Source organism: Pan troglodytes, chromosome 2 (assembly GCF_028858775.2).
Source record: "Pan troglodytes isolate AG18354 chromosome 2, NHGRI_mPanTro3-v2.0_pri, whole genome shotgun sequence".
NCBI classification, from domain to species: Eukaryota; Metazoa; Chordata; class Mammalia; order Primates; family Hominidae; genus Pan; species Pan troglodytes.
The window spans coordinates 178,789,401-178,813,350 of NC_086015.1; the positions used below are offsets into that span (position 1 = coordinate 178,789,401).

Here is a 23,950-nt window from a genome sequence, read left to right on the forward strand (position 1 = left end):
TAGAATACAAGGATTAACATAATCTCCCATACATTAGGATATATCCATCTATAGATATTCTCTTTGGGGAATATCTGTAGATAAACATATACCTTTTACACATCAGTGATTCTCAAGAGATATACAATATCCCACAATATACTGCTCTCACAAAGTAGGCATGCCAGAATCTCTCTCTTTTCTTTTTCCCAAGATGGAGTCTTGCTCCGTCACCCAGGTTGGAATGCAGTGGCACAGTCTCAGCTCACTGCAACCTCCACCTCCGGGGTTCAAGCAATTCTCCTGCCTCATCCTCCTGAGTAGCTGAGATTACAGGTGCGAGCCACCATACCTGGTTAACTTTTGTATTTTTAGTAGAGACCAGGTTTCACCATGTTAGCCAGGCTGGTCTCGAACTCTTGAACTCATGATCTGCCCGCCTCGGCCTCCCAAAGTGCTGAGATGATAGGCGTGAGCCACCACCCTCGGCCTGGCATGCCAGAATCTCTTAAACAATCTAGATATTTAGTATTTATTTTTGAATGATACTTGGCTTGAAAATGTTTAGAAGCTCTAGCTTAAATTATAATACATATTTTATGATCAGATTGTTTTTAAGTGTTGATAGCATTGTGACATTCTAGCAGGTAGTATTTAGCATATATATTGAAAACTCTGTTAAGCCTCCTGCCCATCAGAAAATCTGTATTATCTTGACATTTTGCTGTGTAGCTATTATATCTATAGAAAAGTGATTCAGGTTAGTGTTTTGTTTATTGTTTTGAAGTCATGAAACTGCCTACTAACCTTCTAAGGCTATTTATTATTGAAGGAGAAGAATATTTGGATATAGTGTTTTGAATATGAGTGCATGCATGAAACTCAGCTGATCAAGGTTGAAATTTCAGTCCTGACACAAGATATGCAACTATAAAAAATTAAATAAATTTGCTGAAAATCAATCTTTTTAATTTCTAAAACTGGCATGACAAAGGCCTAAAAGATTTAATAAGTACTTCTTAGATATTAATTAATTCTTTAAGACAAATGAAATGAATCATAAAATAGAAATTCTGAGATTGACCTAGAATGCCAACTGTAAATTTACCAAGTAAGCAGGTTAGGACAAAACAAGTAAACAACAAAACAGCAATCTACTCTCAATTTATTTCATAAGAGAAGAAATATTTTAATATCAAAAGACAGCTGAAAACACAACTTCAGGAAAAAGGACAGCTCTTTGATTAGAATATATTTAGTTTTATGAAAAAATAACTTTCTGCATTATTATTATCATTGTCATTTTGTTATGCACTGAGCTACAGCACCACCCTATGAATTGGCATTTAATGACCACTGAATTAACTCAGAATAAGTGAGTCCTATGCTTGCATTAAAATTCTACCAATAAGTAAATGTATTTCATTAGGCAGATTTCTTCACCCTTGTAAGCCTCTTTCCTTAATCTGCATATTGGGAAAAATAATAAATACCTTTCTGAAAAAAATTGTTTGATGAATAAATAGTTCTAGACATTATTTTTAAGAATTTTACATATATTATGTCCTGAAATCCTTTAGATGATTTTATGAGAGATAAAATTATTGGTGTCCATTTTATAGATGAGAAAACTGAGGCACAGATAATTTTAAGCAACTTGCCATAAACCAAATATTCAATAAATATTGCTAAATCTTTAATAATATTTATTAGTATTGGCCGGGTATGGTGGCTCATATCTGTAATCCCAGCACCTTGGGGGGCCAAGGCAGGAGGATCACTGGAAGTCAGGAGTTCAAGGCCAGCCTGACCATCATGGTGAAGCCTCGTCTCTACTAAAAACACAAAAATCAGCCAGGTGTGTGGCACGCACCTGTAGTCCCAGCTACTTGGGAGGCTGAGGCAGGAGAATCACTTGAACTCAGGATGCGGTGGGTGCAGTGAGCCCAGATTGCACCACTGCACTCCCGCCTGGGTGACAGAGGGAGACTCTGTCTCAAAAAAAAAAAAAAATATATATATATATATATATATGTATGTATATAAAATACATATAATATATATTTATATTATTACATATGATTATGTATGTTATATAATATATATTATATAGCATGTTACTTATAATATATATTATATCATATATTATATACATAATTATGTATAATACATATTTATATATTACATATAATGTAATATGTATTATGTATAATATGATATATTTTAGTATTATATGTTATTTATAACTAGTCATTTTAATAAAAGGAATATTTATCATATATATCACAGATAAGTTTGATATATAAATGATATATGTTTTATATAATATAAATGTGTCTAATTTTATTACAAGCAATCATATTCAAAATATATACATTTAATATTTACATTTTAGAATTATTGTATGTATTCAACACATCCATTTATTATATATAATTATAAATATAATAAATATATTATGAATATAAATAAATGTTTAAATAAATCTAAATAAATGTAATAAATAACATTATTATTGCTATCACTATTAAATCAGTAGTACTCACATTTAAAAAATCTACATATATTTACATTATTCTGAATATAAACATTAGGTTTCTGGAGCAGAGATCAGAGTCATTACTTACATCTCATTTTTTTGCTCTTTCTAGAGTGAGGGAATAAGAGCCAGCTAGACAAGATTGCATGCCATAGTACAATGTAGGAACTCTGAAAATATGAATCTGGGAGTGTATATGTGACACAGGATTCCTTCAGTGCCACTTCGCAAGCTGGAAATCTCTGCAATGCCGTGACCTCTGCCTGGGGCCTGGGGACCCCTGGGCTTGCTCCACCTGCTCAACCCAGCAGGCTGCACTCCCTTGTGCCAACTTGGATCCCAGACCCTCTGCGATTCCATGTTCAGTTTGTGGGTTTCTGTACCCCCAATATTGGGGTAATACAAGGGCTGTTGCAGGGTTTGAGGAGGCCCTGCATCCTCAAGTTATTGCCCATGGCTTCTAGCCCTTTTGTAGCTTCTGCTTTTAAGGGATATTGTCTTTGGTTAGGGAGGAGGTGGGACCCCTAAGGTGGATCTGGATCAGTATGGCGGTTGCGGTTCAGCGAATTTTCCCTTGAGTTGCCCAAGCTTCTGGATTAATGTCTGAGTCCACCAAAGGGAGAAGAAAAATCTGTCCTGGAGTCATGAGGATGGTAGTTCCCATAGGAACTAAAATATCCCCACCTAGCAGAGGAGTTAGGCTTTCAACCATGATTAAAAAGGCGTGAGTAAACAAGAGGTCTCCTCAACTACAACTAAGGCATTGGGAAAAATACCAGGTTAAAGGCTTTCCTGAGATGTCACTCACAGTCGTGCTAAGGGAGGAGGGGAGGCCTGGATTGAAGAGGAGAACAGAAATGGTTACTCTGGAGGAAGTCCACCTTCCTTCCTTCGACCTCCAGAATCACCTGGGACTCCTGGATGGTAATGGTGGTCTGAACCATTGGAGCTAGGGAGAGGAGTGCTGGGACCCATTTGGTCCTGCTGGACCATTTGAAAGACTGGCTCTGGACCCTGTGACTTGTGTCTCGGGAACAGTCCACCCTCCAGTTGTCCCCATCACAGATTGGACAGGGTGGAGGAGGCTTCCTCATGCTGCCTGGGCAGTCCTTCCTAAAGTGCCTTGGCTTGACACATTTGTAGCAGTTACCAGGTGCATCTCAGGGATTCTGGGGTTTGTAAGCCTGCCAGGCAGCCATTAGAGCCTCTGTCTTTTTCTTGCATCTATTTTCCCTCTCTTGGGCCTCCTCCCAACCCTATTCTACAAGACTAATGTGGCCACTTTCAGAGCACTATCTGGTCCTATGGCCTGTTTCTGTAGCTTCCTCCTGATATCAAGGGCCACCTGAGTAATAAACTTGTACTTTAGGATTAAGTGTCCTTCAACAGAATCAGGAGCTAGAGAAGTGTGCTTTACCAAGGCCTCTCTCAGCCCTTCTGGGAAGGCAGTGAGATTCTCATCTGATCTCTGGTCTGTTGTGGATAGTTTGGAGTAATTGAGAGGCTTAGTTCTAGTCTTACGTAAGCCCTCCAGTATGCACACCTGAAAGTGTTTCCTCTTCCATTCTCCCATTTCATCACTGGGGTCCCATGTAGGGTCCTCCAATGGTACTGCTGTTCTTCCAATTGGATAAGGCTCATCCCCTTCCTTGGCACTATATGAGATAAAAAAACTCATCCCCAAACTTCTCTGCTGCTTGCAGGGCAGCCTCCTTCTCAGCAGTAGTCAGGGTTTGATTCAAAAGTAACATATTATCCTTTCAGGAAATTTCAAATACTTGAGTTAAATTCTGTAAAGCCTCTATATACCTGTCACGGTTGTCTGAAAACTTGCCAGGAACCCCCTTAATTTGGCTTACGTCCTGTAGAGAAAAGCGGACCTGGACTTTAATGGGGACATAATCACAAGGCATCTCTTGTAGGGGCAGAAGCGAGGTCAGGACCTGCCTGAAACGAGGATTTCTAGGATCAGACAAGCTTGAGAGACAACCTGGGTAGGGAGAAAGGGGTGGACTAGGAGGAGTAGGACCAAAGGGAACTGATTCCCCTGCTGGAGACATCTCTGCAGTTTGCTTCCCTATTCCCTTGGGATTGCCCTTTGCTGCTTATAACTTGACCAAACCCTTATGCAAAGGAATATAAAGCATTTTTTTCCTCTAGGGTCTGAGAGTCAAAGGAGTTCTAGTGATTCAGGATGCACTTGAGGAGTGCAGGCTGAAGAAGGTTGCTTACTCATCTGGAAAGAGAGGGGAGAAAGGCATCCCTTAGTCGCCTTCCTCCTTTTGGAGTGACACAGGATGGAGGGAGAGAGAGAAAAGGTGTCCCTTTTCTTCTCTTTTTTTCCCTATATTACCAGGGTCCCAGTGCCCTTGCAAGTGCCTCCCAGGAATGTGAGTGCGAATTCCACCCATGAAGAGGGAAGGCCTAGTAAGTAGAGATAGTCACACTTACCTACACCGTGCCCTGGCTTTCCGCTGTTGGTAATCTTTGGGTTCCGTATACCTCATCTATACCATGGATGTGCACGAGTTCTCCACCCATGAAGTGGGAAGACCGAGTCAAAAGGAATAGTCATGCTCACCTGGGCTGTGCCCTAGCCTTCTACTGTTGACTGCCTCTGGATCCCTCAGATCTGATTTTCTTTTAGGGCTTCAAACTGAACCTTGGAATAGAATTTGGGACAAAAAGGCGCCTCTGGAGGGTATATGGACCCACTAAATTTGTCCCAAGTGGTCCTTGCTAAATTGCAGCCAACAACTGGTGGAGCATCTCCTCCATTGCTTCCCTATCGCAAGCAGTATGCTAAAGTGAAGCTGTTGAACCAGATTCTCCTCAGACAAAAAAAAAGAAAGAAAGAGAAAGAAAGACAGAAAGAAAGAAAGAAAGAAAGAGAAAGAAAAGAAAGAAAGAGAAAGGAAGGAAGGAAGGAGGGAAGGAAGGAAGGAAGGAGAAGGAAAGAAAAGAAAGAAGGAAGGAAGGAAGGAAGAGAAAAAGTAAGAAAGAAAAGAAAAGAAAGAATGAATCCCAGGAATTGGGGACCTGCACTAACAAGATTGCCTCCCAAAAGGAAAAAAAATAATCCATTGCATAGAAAAGCTTCTTCTAGTATTTGCAGGACTATGTTGATTCCTAACATGGTGGGAAAAAAAAAAACAACTTAAATGCAGAGGAGGGAGGGTGCCTGGGGGAAATAGCCTCTTGCTCTATGCTAATGGATTTTTTCAATAAGGGAAAGAAAACTCTCAATCATTATATTCTCCTTGCTTCTAAGAATAGACAGAAACCACATTGTTCTGAATTACACTCCTGATGACTGAGCCAAGTGCACCTTCTACTCAGTTATATTGTCTCTGTGGTTTGCAACAACACCCTTAACGTTGTATGTAAGAACACATAGGAGCCATGACAGCCATAAAAGAAAGAAAGAAAATGTGATAGGAAAGACTGGAGGTCCTAGTGCTGACACCCTAATGGACTGTTGGGGACTGAAGCCAGTCCAGGAACCTTCAAGTAATGCCAAGGTGTAGCTTGGGCCAGGACCTTATTCTGATCCCACGTGATGGCTAGACCTCTATGAAGCCAAACTGGATTGGAAAAAAGCCAACATGCCCAACCCCCCGAGGGGTGATGGAGAATTGACAAAGTCCTCCCCAGCAAGCCTCTCCTCCAAGTCTGAAAAATGGCAGGCACGCTACTCACTCTTAACTGGCTTACAGGGGCGAGAATTTTTATCTCTTTTTGGAAAAAAAAAAAATTGGAATTAAAAAGTCATAGGTTTGCACTTACCCTTCCACCAATCCCAGATGAGCCCCCAGAAATGACATAGGATTCCTTTGGTGCCACTTTGCCAGCCAGAAATCTCTGTGGCTGCTGCAAACTCTACCTGGGACCTCACTTGGGCCCACCAGGCTCACTTCGCCCACTCGACCTGGCAGGCTGCAGTCAGCTCGTGCTCGCTTGGATTCCGCCCCTGCCATGGCTCCACGCTTAGCACGCAGCTGAGCCCGGGTGTGCGGCAACCAGCATCCACGTTGGGCGCCAGCGTCAAGATGAGGGGAATGCAATGGCACCCGAAAACTAAGAGATGCCAGCAATCACAGAGCCCTTAGGGGTGTTACAGCTATAGCTCGGGGAGTCCCGAGGTCTCGGCCCCCAGAAGTTTTGTTGCTCTTTCTCCCATAGTCCACTGCTTGGGAGCATATTACAAGCCCATTTATTCCTGCCACTCACAGATCGGCAGGCAGAAGGGAGTAACACTCAGTGGCTTTTTCACTCCAATTCGGCGAGCAGGAGGGGGTGTGTTACAGCTCTCTTGTTCCTGCTGCCTGCAGCTCAGCGAACAGGGGCATGTCACAGCTCTCTTGTTGTTACCACCTGGAACGGGTACATGTTGCCGCTCTCTTCGTGCCTGCACATGTTGCCGCTCTTTTCATGCCTGCAATCTGGCAGGTTACAGGTTCTTGTCCTGTGACCAAGAGAAATGAGGTATGCGGACACAGGATAGCAAATAAGGAAGAATAGAAGTTTGAGTGAAAGAAGGAAAGTTTTCAGCTGCAAAAGGCGACCTGAAGTGGGTAGCCCTCAGCTGCAAGAGGGGACCCAAAAGCGGGTAAGTCTGTGAGGCTGAGTCTAGGGTTTTTATAGGTTTGGAATGAGGAGGCTCTGACCGGAGGTATTTTTGGAAAAGGCAACATTCTGTTGGTTAAAAAGCATTATTCGGAAACGACCAGTCAGGAAAGAGTGGGCAAACAGGAATAGAAGCTCTCACTCCGTCACGGATTCTACGTAAAACCGGCAGCTTGGTTTTCAGGCTTTAAACTGTCTTTGGCTTGAAGGTCAGGTTTCACTGGGGACCCGTCCCTGCTGTCTAGGAATTTGTCTGTCTCCTGCGCTATCATACACATGTCACCATCACCCATTCCCCCTCCTAAGAGAGGGAGAGAAAGTTAATTTTCCTAAGGCAACAAATTCTACTTAGAAATAAAGGGAAAGGTCTGGGAGTCCTACCCTTTGCAATGTAATGTTACCTATGTTAGGCATTGTTATGAATGTAATATTTCCATGGTTCTGGGTTTTATACCCCTTTCAAGTGTAAACACATACCTCCATGTAGGTAATTCTCTAGGTTTCTCCATCTATTCAGCCATTATTTAATTTCCAAGGCTTGGCCTCTAATACAGTTTCCGGTAAAATTTCCTCAGAAAATTCTCCATGCGGAAATACGGTTGGCCCTACATTTCTGCAAGTTCTGCATCCACAGATTCAACCAAGATTGGATCTAAAATACTTTCAAAAACACAATAGAACAATACTACAATAAGAAAAATACTATAAATAAAAAAGTAACAACTATTTACGTAGTATTTACAATGTATTAAGTATTGTAAGTAGAGATGATACAAAATATACTAGAGTATGTGTGTAGATTATATGCAAATACTATACCATTTTATGTAAAGGAGTTGAGCATCTGTTTTGGTGCCCACAGGAGTTCTAGAACAAATTTCCCAAGTATATCAAAGGATAGCTGTACCTAAGTAGACACTGGCTGACAGTACAGTACACAGGCACTCAGCAAATTGTAGCTACAGAAATTGCTATTATTGAACTCATAGTTTTCTAGATAATAGCTTCTTGACTTTGTTTTAGTTTCCTATTATTGCTCCCACATACTAAAATTTTAAGTTCTTATTTTCATTTGCAATGCCAGAAGAATTAAAGGATAACAATATTATGTATAAATACATTTATTTTATAAATTCTTGAAATTTTCTGATATGTATTAACACTTATCAAATTAATAAAATATTTTTCTTTAGAACTGCACATATCCTTTGCCTTCCTTTTCTGTAGTTACTAAGAAAGACTTCATTGATTTCATTAATAAAAAGGCATTTATATTTAATACTCATCTAGTTAAGCCTTGGAAAGTGTAGAGAAACCAGAAAGGGAGGTCAAAGAATTCTGTGGCTCTATTCATTCAACAAGTGCCGTAAAACAGCTCAACTATCACTTAATTGATGTATGTGACGAATTTTATCATGAATTTTAAAATCTTAAAACGAACTCTAGTGTATTCAGTTTCGTTTCACAGGCTCGAACACTTCTTATTTTTGTTTTGCAATTTCTATAGTGTTCTCTGTATTATCTGGAACTGACTGTCAACCTGGCTTTATCTGAGTACTTGACATGCAGGGTTATGGAAAGTAAGTAGCAGTAGTTGACGATGAAGATGTGAATTCCAGTCCAGATTCTGCCACTTACTAGCAGAATCTAGTCAGATAAAGCTTCTGAATTTCAGTCTTCTCATCCATAAAGTGAAGGTGATTAACAACAGTTTACTAATCTTAAATAGTGACTATACCTGTATCCCTTATCTCATGTTCCCCATAAATATGGGCACATACTATATATGAATAAAAAAAATTAAAAAACAATATGTATTAAAGCATCACTTAAAACCTTAAAACACTCAGTAAATTTTAAGAAATTATGGGATTAAGAAGACAGCAGACAAGGTTTTAGTAATCTTAAACAGATGAGTAGGAGAGCAGATAAAAATTACCCATACCTGCAATAAAAGAGAAGACATAACCTAGATCCCATTAAAAAGGTGATAAGAAGATGTTGTGAACAATTTGAAAACAATATAGTGGACAATTTAAATGAAATAGACAAATTATTTGAAAAACAGAACTTAATTAAAATTGACCTAAAAAGAAGGGCAAGAAGGATCTCTTTAGGATAAATAGAAATGTCCCATAGAAAGGTTGTTTTACTTTGAGATATAATTTATACATAAAAAATGCATAAATCTTCAGTTTTAAGTTAGATATCTTTTGACAGTTGTATATCCATGTAAACACCATCCAAATCTAGAAAACTGAATTTATTTGTAGCTAACCCATAACTATTTAGTTAATACAGCTTTTATTTGTGCCTTACCTAAAGGTTCTTTTATAAATGTAAAATACTTCCATTTATAGTTAGTCCTGAATAGAGGAGAAGGAAGGCAAATGTCTCAACTGGAATTAAGATCTTGAGGTCTGCTCTTAGAAGCACTCTTCCAAGCTTTAGTTCAGAAATCTTATTGAAGGCATGGGGATTATCGTGTGTTAATTGTTGGATCCTAAAGTGATCTTAGAACCTGTTAATGTGAACTTATATGGAAAAAGGTTATGTGCAAATTAAATTAAACTATGGATCTTGAGATAACTGGGTGGGCTCAAAATCCTATGACAAGTGTTTCTCTAACAGAGAGAAGAGATGACAGATAGAGGAGGCGGTCATGTGAAGAACAAAGCAGAAATAAGAGCTACACAGCTACAACTAAATAATATTTACAGCCACCAGAATCTGGAAGAGTCAAGGAAGGAATCTCATAAAGTCTCAGGGAATGAATAGAGGGGTGCAGAGCCATAGGTGATATCAATATGGACAGCAAAACAAAAATGCTCCTGAGTTCTCAAACATCTTTCTAGCTCATAAGCTGATGGTTTGTTTTTTGTTTTTTTGGGTTTTTTTGTTTGTTTGTTTTTGAGGCATAAGCTAAAGGGTATCTAGGTTTCAGATAACTCTCTTGAGGTGTAAATGAAAAAAAAAAAAAACACAACGAATATTATTATTTTTTTTCCTTCCTGATGTGAAATCATGCTGCATTGGTCACTTGCACTGTGTTAGGTACAAACAAGTTGTTTGCCTTTTCCTCTTCTTTTGCTGGAAATAAACAAACAAAAACAAAACAGAATTCTCAAGAAAGTTGAAGGGAGAGGATGTAAAAAGAGATCTCTCTGTGAATCATATGTAGAGTTAATAATAAACTCTGTATAGTTAGTGCTATGAGATCTTAGAATTTGTGGGGCTGATAAATAGGATCTTGGATGTGGCCTCAGTCATTTTTTTAAGTCAACTTATTAATACAACCAACCTTTCCAGAGTTCCTCCTCATTTTCCTGATCTTTATGCCAGACATTCCTAAATGGATTCTTCTTTTTAGAATAACAGCACAGATTTGGAAGCATTAACAAATACTAATCACTTATTTTACTGCATGGAATATTTAATATTTATTAAGAAAGCTTAATAGCTTGGCAATATCCATTCACTCAATTATTTACCTTCAAAATACTAATTAAAGGCATTCATTATAAGATGCCTTAATTTGTGAAATACCCTGCTAAGTGAACCTTTTATTATTTCTTTGTAGTTGTCCTTTAGCTTTTCCAACCTCCTGATCTGACTAAAAAGTGCGATGTAACAAAAAATTACATAAACATAAATTATGTAGCTAATGACACATGGTATGTATAATAGATAGGATAAGTACACATTCAGTGATTAAGGCAAAAGATATCAGAGATTAGCTTGAAGAAAGCCTAAAATATGAATACTGCATCAAATGGATGTATTTTATTGGCATATAAGAACTTTAAGACTGAAAACATATCTGGATTAATTGAAATGATTCACATTTTTAAGATTGGCATTATAATTAATTACCCCCACCTCAAAAGTACTTTACAAGAAATAGCAAAATGTTTAGGAAGCACAGACACATGTATGTACACACTGACACACAGAGTTGATTTCTAGCATCGAGTTCCTAACAACTATTTTGTGACATTGTAGAATTATTAATCACTTGTTTTTTCATGTTTTACTTTGTATATTTGGGTAGAATTAACATTTCTAATATCTCTTCCAAGTCTAAAATAAGGATACTAAATCAACCTAGATAGAAGTACAGAAGTGCCTTGAATATTTTGAATAAAACTAATGCTAGGACCTGAAAAGTGTAATATAAAAATGAGTGTATTCAGAAAACAATGTGCTAATATTGTTCCACATTTGACCCTTGGATAGTTACAGTTCTGTTTAAACTCCACATTACCTCAGGTCTATTTTACTTTGAATAGTGATGAGAATGTCATCTTTCAAAAATTATGGGTGTTATTACCTTTTTCCTCTGTCCAGCGTATTATGAATGTCAGTGCCATTCAAAGCTTGCTTGCAAGTGTTTTAATTTCATATATTAAATTTAAGTATTGATGTGTATGCCTTCTGATTGCAGAAAAGAGAATATTGCAATGCAAGAAGTGCACATGGGACTTTTTAGATTTAATTTTATTTAGTCTAAGCAAGGAGTTTTTGATGATATCATTTAAACTGTGCGTAGTGTTTTTGCTGCATGTTGAGAGTAGATAGATGAAGGCTTGCAGGAAATTGGAATAAAAGGTGGGGAAATGATCTTTGTTAACATAAACACACAGAATCTTGGGATATTAATCACTTTGGCCATAGAGAAGTTTCATGATATAGGAATGAAAGTGTCGGCCGTAGCCTCGAATAAACCTGGGTTTGAACCCGAGGTCTACCATTTATTCATGGTATGATCTTGGGCTAGCGCTGGAACTCACTGGTTCTCATTTGTAGAGGGAGTAATAACAGTTTCTGCCTGATAGGTATGTCTGTTGATTAAACTAGGTGACATATGGAGAGTACTTATCCCAGTGCTGATACATGGAAAGCACTATAGTTATTCTATTCATCTCAGGCCATGTATCTTTGAGTGCCAACTAAAGAGAAGGCATTGATTTTGTTCATTTAATTGCTACTAACCCTATGTGACAAAATGTTTTAAATTATTCTTTCTGAAAAACATGCAAAAGGGTTCATTTTGGTGTGGTTGTGAGTTGAAGTTTGGTTAACTCACCCTAGCCTAGAATGTAATTACACATGACCCTGGACTATTTTCTTCTCCTCCATGTATGTGCTAACACTGAATTTCACCATATTTACATCCCACCCTCATTTCAGTGTCTTTGTTTCTATTGGCTCATCTACTTACAATGGTTTTTCTGGGTAACTTTATTGAACTCTGAATTCCTTTTCCTGAAGACTATGACCCATTAATTTATCCCTCATATTTTTTGTATTTTTAATACAAATACTCTTCTGGGTACTTTCTCTAGCATTAAAAATATGTCCATGTCAATGTTATCTTAAATACAGTGAATACACTTTTTGTTGATGCTTTAACTTTCTTTAGCTAGTAATCTATTTTTTAACTTTTCAAGATAATCTTAATTTCTAGAAAGAATAATGTAGTTCATAGTTGATGTCTCACTTCTCCTCATATTTACTCCTCACCTGATTTTATTCTGTATCCTGTTCTCGCAACTCCACAGAATCTTCTCTGACAAAAGAAACCAGGTATCTCCGAAATGCCCCCTCTAAGGCATAATTTTCACCTTAATCTTATTGTATTTCCTTGCTTTCTTTTCTGTATTTATTATTTATTCCCATTCTCTACTTTTTGACTCCCATGGAATAACAGTTACATGCTTCTCCATATACTTTTCTGACAATTCCATCTATAACATCTTCATGAGTTTTGCTTTTATCTTTCCACCTCTTAAGTATTGGTGCCACTCAGAGATCTTACCACTCAGAGATCTGTTCTACACTCAGTATACTTCTAAGTCTACGTGTGTTTCACATTACATTTTAACTACCATGTAAATGTTTCTCAAATTATTGTTATATCTCCAGTTCAGAATTTGGTCTTGAACTTCAGACCAATATAGTCACACACCATCTAGATGATTAGATGATTTTTTGAATGTCCCACAAACATTTCACCTCAAATATTTAAGATTTTCTGTCCTAAACTGTCACATTTCTATAATTGCTAAATTAATTAAATATTAATCTATTTATTCTGTCAAACAAGATGGGACATAACAAGTTGATGTGTCTGATCATTTTAATTTATAAATATTCTGTGATGGGTAGTTAGATCAGGAGAATGAAATCCAGCAATCAACAGAAACCTTAAGGCAATTTAAAGTCCTTTTTAATCTTTAAAGAAAATCCAATAAACACTTGAATAACAAAATCGATAAAGAGTTTTAAATGTTTCTTTTTTGATTTGCCGCAGGGTCCAAGTTTTCTCTCCGAGGCCCTTTTTTCTACACGAGCAACAAAAATTGAAGAAATGGATCCTTCTTTCAACCTTCATGAAACCATTACTAAGGTAGGGGAGAAATGCATTCATAAATAGGTGGGAAATATTTGTTCTTCTTTATTGGTAGATGGAGCAAAGGAACATAACCAATCAAGAGCAATCCGTATATTTTCATTTGTAGAATATAGAAGAAAGGATTTTAGTATATCCTATTATTTTACTAAGGAATAAATAATTCATTCAAGATCATACAGACCCATAACTGATCATTTGTATTACAAATCAATTTTTAATAAAACAATGAGTTTATTCATGGTATGATCTTGGGCTAGCGCTGGAACTCACTGGTTCTCATTTGTAAAGAGGGAGTAATAATAGTTTCTGCCTGATAGGTATGTCTGTTGATTAAACTAAGTGTTATATGGAGAGTACTTATCCCAGTGCTGATAACATGGAAAGCACTATAGTTATTCTATTCATCTCAGGCCATGTATCTGAAAGTAGAGTTGTATAATAATATCAAATATACCTCTTCACTTTAGATTATGGGGAATTATAAAATGGACCTTTGCATTTTTCTGTCTTCAGTAGTTTCTTTAAATAGTTAAGGTACTTGTTTATGATAATTTTTAGTTGCAGAAAAAAAGGCTACTTTTTAAAATGAAAAAGACCGCATTGATAGTAAGAAAGTCTTTTACTGAATGGCAATCATACTTATATTTTTAACATACAGATGTCCCCCAACTTGTAATGGTTCACCTTTCTATTTTTTGACTTTATGGTGGTTCAAAAACACTACGCATTTAGTAGAAATCCTACATCAAGTACCCATACAACCATTTGGTTCTTCACTTTCAGTGCCGTATTCGACAAATTACATGAGATATTCAAGACTTTTTTCCATAAAATAGGCTCTGTGTTAGATTTTGTCCAGTTGTAGGCTAATGTAAGTGTCTGAGCATATTTAAGATAGGCTGGGCGAAGATAAGATGTTCAGTAGGTTATTTGTATTAAATTCATTTTCAACATGTATTTTCAACTTATCATGGACATAACCCCATCTTAAGTTGTGAAACGTGTGTATTTTTATAGCAGTGAGTTAATTATATAAAGAAAATTAAATTTTACAGTATGGAGCAAATAAATTTAATGTTCCTGACATCACATGGCATCATATGGATTTTTACATTTACCAATTATTTATTTAACCTGTCATCACCTGCCTTTTGGGGATAGACTTTATAGAGAATATTGACATTTTAGTACCATTAAAATAATCTCTCTCTCTATGTGTATATATATATATGAATTATTTATATTTTTATATTTATATATGGATTATTTACATATATATACTTTCTTGAAAGATTGAATCATTCTTAAATCTTAGTGAAACTTTATGTAGTTGTTTTTTTCTTTTAAAAAGAGGAAATATGGTAAAGCGAACTGAGTGAGTGTCAATAGAATGAGTTCGGAATACAAAGACTAGAGCCTGTGTCTGTCTTTGACCCTGAAGAGCTGTGTGAATTAATTTTTTCCAAACCTTTAAAATAAGAGGAGTTTGAATTACATTTTACTTAAAATTATTCTAAGCTCAAAATATCTAAATCTTAGCTATACATTTATTATAGCAAAATCCTGTTTGGCAAAATCACCTAACAGGAAGCCTATCTCAGTTCTTTATTTAGTTTTTAGTATCTCTCTCCTTTGATCATATTTTTTTGTATATAACAGGATAGAAGTGCACCCAAAACACTCCTTAGTATTCAAAATCTTAGCTGTATTTCTAATACTTGGAGATTATATATATATATATATATGGACATATATATTATATATACATATATATGGACATATACATTATATATATACATATATATACACACATACACACATATAAACATGCATTAATGAATATATAGTTGAATGAATTCATATATATTTATAAACATACATGATATATTTCTAATACTTGGAGATTTTATATATATATGTATACACGCAGACACACAGACACACACATAAACATTCATGAATGGATATATATTTTTATGAATTCATATACATTCCTATACATATATATGAATATATATATTTAAATGAATTCAAATACAATGAATATATATATTTGTTCACATATTCTAGACACTCAGAGTCTACATTTATTTATTTTTAAGCAAAGCATTAGAGAATTTTAGGGCAATGAAATAGTAATATTTTCTCCATTTTTTTCCTGCTTTTGTGGGAATCAGTAAAATCAAGGATTTTTGTGGAAGGGATAATTTGAGGCAATGTTGCCACGAGAACATAGAATGAAATGATGGTGTCTAGCATCAGAAATCCTCAGCCAGAGAAAATGCTAGGCTTTTCAATTAAGAGGTATAAACATATACTAATTCTCGATGCCTGAAGTCTTGGCCACACTTAAGAATTTCAACTCCTGAGAACATGTAGGGAAGCAAGAATTGGTCAGAAATGGAGTACAGGGGCACAGAATACATCCCGAACATATGCAATTGTTCTTTTTTAATTAGTGTGAAACAGACAGAAAATTAGAGGCCATTAGAGAGAAGATAACAAATTTGTTCACAGATATTGGAATATATTGTACGTGTGTTTTCAAATCTGTTTGATGAGTGAACAGATAGTTATTAACCCATTAAGTGGATGTTGGAAAGAATTATATGTCCAAGAGAAGATAAAACCTGCTTAGGTTCAGAAGCAAGAGTTCCGTGAGGTTTTTTATGATGACATATGACTTACCCAATGTTGATTCTGTTTCCTCAATCATCATGTCTACTTGCACTCATGTTGGAAACATTGATCAAGGAATGAAATTGTGCTTTACAAGATCAGTCTTATTTCACCAATAGCAGAACTGAGAAACCATAAAATGAAGTAATTAATAGATACTTCATTTTCATGTCAAATTTTATCAACAGAAAAATGAAATATATAGAGGGGTTGAATCGAGTACAGGATATATGGAGCATGGGTTTTAGTTCCATCTTGGCTACAAAATTGTTATTCTCTTTAGTAGAACTTTGTTTTATTTTCTACGACAAAAAGGAGTACGCTCATAATGCCCTTCCTCGCTAGGATTCTGTGAGGTTGAAATAGATGATGTATACGTTTTCTCTAGAAATGAAGTATGTATTTAATTAAGTATTACTATTAACTCATTAAAAAAAAACTAGTATTAAAATCAAGTAGGCCCTTATCTGCATTTTCTGAATTTTGTTTTTACTATAAAATATACATATATGGATAATATAGATATAAAAACATAACCAAACTCATTTTAAATGCTAAGAGTACACTAAGTTAGTGTGTACAGATAGAATATAAATTTTAATTTGTGAAGAGTTGAGGCCTTTAGAATACTTTTTTTCACTAAGGATAAATGGTATTTTTATCAATGTATCACAACATATCACAGGTATTGTATGCTTCTATTCTGAATAATAGTGTGATATATAAACAACATTCAGTTTTGAAATTTAAAAACCCATCTAGGTATACATTCTCAGTTATCAATTATGACAAAATCAATTTTCACAAAAATATGAAAAATACTTGGTAAAATTATGAAGCAGAATTATTACTAGTATTATGTCAATATTAAAGCATTTTCAAGAAACTAGAAGTAATTGAAATTCTGAAGATACTACTTTTTATTTCTCCCAATAAAAGTTTGTATTTGATATAGCATCATAGCCCAATCACATATTTTATGTTACCTAATTAATTAAATATAATAAATATGTATATCTAATATGAATATAAACATGTAATACAACTATTATCCTCTTCCAATGAGTAACTCTTTTTCTTCTAGACTTTGCTATAGATTGCAAGTATGATTTCATGCCAAATTAAATTTTAATTTCTACATATTAGGAAGTTAATAATTTATAAATAGGGTTTTGCTGAATGTGAACAGTATTTTATTTTATTTTATCGTTTGTATAAATTTATGGGGTAGAAGTGCAATTTTGTTACATGAACAGATCTCATAGTGGTTTGCTTAGGGCATTTAGAATATTTATCTCCCAAGTGACATACATTAAGCAATAAAATAAATAAACCATACTCATACATGGGATGTGAACTGTGAGTCCTTGAAAGTAGCTTTCCACTGTTTCCCTGTAGTTCTTTTTTTTTTTTTTTTACAAATTTGAATTTGTCTTTTTGATATAAAGTATGAAACCTAAGAAAGTAACGAATGAGGCTCAGTATTGATGCCAATAGGTGTAATTCATCATGAATTCAATGACAGTCAGGTGGTACAGTATAAAGTTGCTGAAGGGCAATACATGCTGCATCAGTGTTGAAGATGTTTTTCTTATCTCCTATAATTACATTAAAATTATCATAGAAACCAAACTAATTCCTTCATTGACTAAACCTAAACATGAATTAAATGCCAATGTAAATCCTAGGTGCTTAATCCTTTAATGAGTGAATAAAAATGGCCATGTATTCATGTTTTTAAATAGGCTTATTTCTCCTTCCACACCTAGGAATTTTCTAGTTATGTTTCTAAAGTTTCAACATTTATCTCCTAAATCATTATTAACTATCTATGCATTCTAATAATCTACTATAGTCCCAACATTCAGCAAGACACTTGCAATACCAAAATGGTTACTACACAGGAGAGATCTAAGAGAATAAACAAGGTAAATAAATCATTTTAATAAATTATATCATATTAAAAGAGATAATAGTAATGTGGACAAAATATGGGAGGAAAGAAGATGGAGCTTTTTCCTCTGATATGGTTTGGGTCTGTGTCCCCACCCAAATCTCATGTCAAATTGTAATTCCCAGGTGTTGCAGGAGGGACCTAGTGGGAGGTGATTGAATCATGGGGGCAGACTTCCCCCTTATTGTTCTTATGATAGTGAATGAGTTCTCACAATATCTAATGGTTTAAAAGTACGTGGCACTTTCCCCTTCTCTCTCTCTCTCTCTCTCTCTCTCTCTCTCCTACTCCCTAATGGTAAGATACACTTGCTTCCCCTTCACCTTCTGCCAAGATTGTAAGTTTCCTGAGGTCTTCTAGCCATGCTTCCTGTACAGCCTGTGGAACTGTCACCAGAGAGGTGACATTTGAAGAATTTAAGGAATTTCAACTTGGTCTTAATGTCAATGAGTTTCTTTTGACGGTGCTTTAAAGATCAGGTTGTAGATAAGAGTGCGTGAAAAATAATTATACGTATTTTGGAAAACAGAGACAGATTTGTGAGACAGTTTTAAGATTGAAGGACAGGATGTATGATATAGGAGACATGAAATAGAGTGAAGAGTCAAAGATAATTTTAATAGTTCTATCTTAAGAAAAGTTGGTATAATTTCATAATTATTAATTCAATTAGGGGCTAGTTTGGAGAAAGCGATGATGACTTTGACATTGGATATATGGAGTTTTGTAGTGCTATAGAGCACCTAGTCAGATACATCAAGGAGGCTGTTGAATATGAGGTTGTAGTTCAGAAAGAAGTAGGGTCTAGAAATGCACTGTCACGTGTAGTAACCACTAGTCACATGTGGATTGAAAAATAATTAGATTAAATAAAAGTTCAATTTCTCAGTGGCATTAGACATAATTCACATGCTTAGTGATCACGTATGATAGTGGCTACTGTATTTGGCAGCACAGGTTACAGAAAATTTCCATCATGACTGATAATGTAGATGATGTTACCTTAGCAACATTGGTCCAGATGAGGAAGAGTAAATGAGACAGGCTAAAAGACCCAGGATAGAGCGGTTCATGTAGTCCTCAAGACAGAAATATTATAAGGAGAAAATGTTCAAAAGAGTATTCACCCAATCAACTGCTCACTCATTATAACTTTTGAACCAATTTTTTGGAATTCTTGTTTTCCACTTCATTTATGCCCAATCCTCAGATCTTTGCTATTCTCGGTAAAAAGCTCCACTTGGCTCGTTCCTCATTACTTTAGTCTACTTTTAACAGATGCAATATCCTGTATTTATTTTATGTTTTTGGATTTAATATATTTTATTATCACTTTCTTGCTAAAATTTTGTCCCTAATAAATACTCAATTAATGATCATTGGTAACTTGTATTAAAACAAATGAAACAAAATACTGTAGCTACATTTAGAAGAAAAAGACTAAAAATCAAATGTGAATATAGGGCACTTGGAGTGCCAGAAGAAGTTCTATTTATTATATTATGGGATAGGTAGTACCTTTCATCTGGCACCTCAAATGCTCTATAGAATATATAAAAATCTCTGAATATGAATGGTACATCTAATGAAACAAAAATGCCCTGATCTATGTGGTACCATGGAAACCAGCAAATGACCTAATTCTGCTTGTAAGTTTCCTCAAGAAATATCAGTTTATTTGTCCTTTCATTTCTTTTCTCATGTTCCGAGAAAAAAAATTCCTTATTTTTCAATGGCATAGGATATATAAGATTAATGATATAGGGCTTTCAAAAGATCCTGTTTACATATTACAAAAACAGGAAGAGATGGATATACGTTTCTTCCTGTTTTTGTAATACGTAAACAGGATATTTGAGTAAAATTATTTGGGTATTACAATATGACAAAAAATAGTAGGAATAATATGGTATTGATTTCCATTATATATGTGAAGAAAGTGTCACAGTGATATTAAGTTTCAGAATAAGAAAATATTTGTGTAAAGCCTGAAAATCAAGGTAATTTTTATAGAGTTTAAATTCTAGCAATAGAGTTATATTTTCCCTTACTTTATAGCTATACATTTTAACTCAGTTTTGCAGTGGTGTGAATAAAGGTTAATGGTGGGACGATCAATGATTTAAAAATTTAAATAATTTTAATTGTTAACCATTTCTGTAATTATTAATTCCATTTGTCTGTCAATCGTCCTTAGAGTCAATTAACCTTGGTCTCTTTGATTAATAGATTTATATTTGCTAACATACTATTTTAAATACATGACTTGCAAAATATAAATCTGAATTATTTAAAAATGTCATGTTTAAAACGTGTGTATCAGTTGTTATAATATTCTTAAGATTCTTGGAGCATGGTAACTGAAAACTTAAAATGATCTTCTCATTTTATAACTATAGAATAAAGAGGCAGACTAAACTGTAGAATAAATTATCTTGAGATGCCATTCTAAGCTATAGCTTTTAAAACTATATCTCAGTAGCATTTTATAAAGTAAAAGAAAAAGAAAGATCCCAAATACCTTTTATTTAGTTTCTGAGTTTCAAAAATGTTAATCAGGCTAATAGAATTCCTGGTACACATTTTTTAAATGCTTAGAAAGCCTGGCTATAATTTTTCATCTGAATGAGCAAATCTGTCTTCCAGGTATCTCTAATGTTGATAAATTGTTTGAATAAAATATGAAAATATTGTATTCTATTTAAGAAAACAAGTTTAAGGATATTCTAATCTGTGTATTTGTACATTTGAGGTAATTCTGAAGCTATGAATTTAGAGCTTTTAAAAAAAATTCAATTTTTTTCCGCTATATCAAATTATTGTTACTAGATGCAAGATGTCTCCATAGAGATTTGTACTGTTAGTTTTCATGACATGAGCTAAAACAAAAAAATCCCAAATATGTATTTTCAATGCGAAGATTGTACTTTGTAATAAAGACTCTTGGTTGGAGCTACTCAAGGGAGATAATAGCATATTAAAACCAATGCCTTACGCTTTGAAGAGGAAATAATATAGGTGTGTGTATTTTCCTCATAAGTGCATAATTAAACTTAATATCTTCATTTACTGAAATTGGAGATCGTGCCAACTGTATTTTCTCTTGCCTAGAGAGGTTTGGTTTATTCTTTTTGATTATACTGAACAAATATAATTTGTAAAGACATGCCTTATACTATCAGTTTCTCTTTTGTCTTTTTGTTTTTGTTACTCAAAAGTGAATTATTACACAATATGTGATTGTCAAAATTTGACTCAATTTTTAAACAGAAGTTAATCATCAAAGTAAATACTTCACAAATTCACCAAAAGCTACCATATATTAAGTGTTATTAACACTTATTAAGATAGGAAAAGAAGGCTGCTATTCTTTTATCATACTTTAAAAAATCTTATAAATATATAAAGACTGATTTCGACATGTATTTGTTACAGAATCTAAATATATTACTTGCATAAATCAGAATGGAAAGTTCTTTCATCACTTATAATTAGTGTGACAATTTTTTAAGGGCAGAAGAAAACTATTTTAATATGTTTTCATGTTTAATTCAGGAAGTGGAAGTCTCATTCCATAAATTAACATTTTTGGTGATGGTTGAGTTTTGTATGCTCTAAATATAAGTCCTTCTTATTTTAGGGATCTGTCAATAAGTTGCAAGTGAATTTTGAATTTTGATGTTAATTTCTGCATTTTTTCCTCACTTTGAAGAGGAGACTCTACCTTTCCATATCATTCTTAAATAATACCATTCTCAAGGTGCCGTAGAAGTACAGAGACGAAGGGCAGAATACTGAATGCATAACAGAATAACTCTAGGTTGACAGATCAAATATCCCTCCAAAAATGTGTTTAAACAAACTTTCTGTATAATAAAAAGATTTAAAAGCTCCAGACAACACCTACTTAAAAAAATCAAATGCAACACAACATACCAGAAGAATCTGGGAAAGTTTTGGACCCCGTTACAACAGTTTAATGTAGATATTAAAGAGTCCTGGAGAGAGTACTTACTGCCCCATGGACAACTATAATAAAAGATTCCCCTACATGCACACACACACGCACATACACACACATATGATATGGGCTAATTAATGGCACCGATTTTCAGCGCTAATCACACTAATCAATCTTAGTATTGATCCTCGGAAAATCCTAAATTTTGTGTGTGTGTGTGTGTGTGTGTGTGTGTGTGCTCTCTTGGTAGACCTCTGCACATAATGACCCTGAGAGTCACTCATTCTCAGTATATCACCGTAGACTGACACTACCAATTGATTGGATTTGACAGATGAGAAAAACCCATTTGCCAAATCTGGATCTAAAATACTCATCAGTTATACATTTTACCTTTAAAGAGGTGGGTTACCCTTAGAAACTTCAAGGAATCGGCGGGGCACGGTGGCTCATGCTTGTAATCCCAGAATTTTGGGAGGCCGAGCCGGGCAGATCACCTGAGGTCAGGAGTTCGAGACCAACCTGGCCAATATGGTGAAACCTTGTCTCTACTAAAAATAGAAAAAGCAGCCAGATGTGGTAGCGGGTGCCTGTAATCCCAGTACATGGGAAGCTGAGGCAGGAGAATCGCTTGAACCTGGGAGGCGGAGGTTGCAGTGAGCCAAGATTGCACCACTAAAGTCCAGCCTTGGTGACAGAGCAAGACTCCATCTAAAAAAAAAGAAAAAAAAGAAAAAAAAAAGAAAAAAACTTCTAGGAATCACTGATTTAAGAAACCCCACTAATGTGAGGAGCTCTGTAAGCATGTATATTAGCTAATACACAACTTATTTTTTGGATAGTAATTTACATTCAAAATATGAGGCACTGTAAAAAATATATGACATTTTAAGACACAGTTTCTTCCTGTCATTTAAGGGTTAATATTCTTGTCAATGTCAGAAACATTTGAATGCATGCCTCTGTGTATAGCAAGATATTTAAATATTTGATTTAATTCATCACCCAAGAACTTCATGTTGAAAATATTTTGTTGAGAACAAGTGGTCATTAATTCATTTACACTTAACACTATTTCTCCATTTCAACATTTGATCCAGCTTTTAACCAATAACCCGTAATTGCCAATGTAATGAAATAAGCATACAGATATTGTGACACTATGCACTTTAAATATTCTTCAGCTTTGCTGTCTGTATTTACTCATGCCCCAATTTGATTTCTCATATTCCAGTCTGAGATATGTTTGTCAATGTTTGATATATGGCATGGCTATCAGTGATTGGTCTACCAAATAAAAGTCTCAAATTTTTATTTCGGCCATAGTTTAGAAGAGCTTCTCTGAAGCCAAAAATTTCTCTTTGTCATACATAGACGAAAGCAAAGATGTTGATATGTGATTTAACAGTTGCTATTGTTTGGTTTGTTTGACTCCTACAAACCTCATGTTGAAATCGATGCCCAATGTTGGAGGTGTGGCTTCATGAGAGGTGTTTGGATCATGGAGGCGGATCCCTCATAAATGGCTTGGTACCATTCTCAAAGAAATAAGTGAGTTCCCACTAGAGTTGGTTGTTAACAATAGCGTGGCACCTCCCCAGCCCCCTCTTGCTCTCTTGCTTGCTCTCACCATGTGATCTCTTCATATGCCATCTGCTCTTTGCCTTCTTCCATGAGTGGAAGAAGCCCGAGGCTCTCAACCAGAAGCAGACGCTGGTGCCATGCTTCTTGTACAGTCTGCAAAACTGCGAGCCAAATAAATAGTATAAACTTATTTTCTTTATAAATCACCCAGAC

At 35.2% G+C, this 23,950-nt stretch overlaps 1 protein-coding gene across 9 annotated transcripts in view; it reads left to right on the forward strand.

Annotated features, from left to right (window-relative positions):
- NAALADL2 (N-acetylated alpha-linked acidic dipeptidase like 2) overlaps positions 1 to 23,950 on the forward strand; it is a 1,368,615-nt gene that overhangs the window by 1,177,393 nt on the left and 167,272 nt on the right. For all 9 annotated transcript variants that reach the window (XM_063807338.1, XM_063807340.1, XM_063807336.1 and 6 more), the window contains one exon: positions 13,458 to 13,553. In XM_063807338.1, coding sequence (XP_063663408.1) covers positions 13,458 to 13,553 — 96 coding nt within the window. The remainder of the gene's footprint in view (positions 1 to 13,457; positions 13,554 to 23,950) is intronic.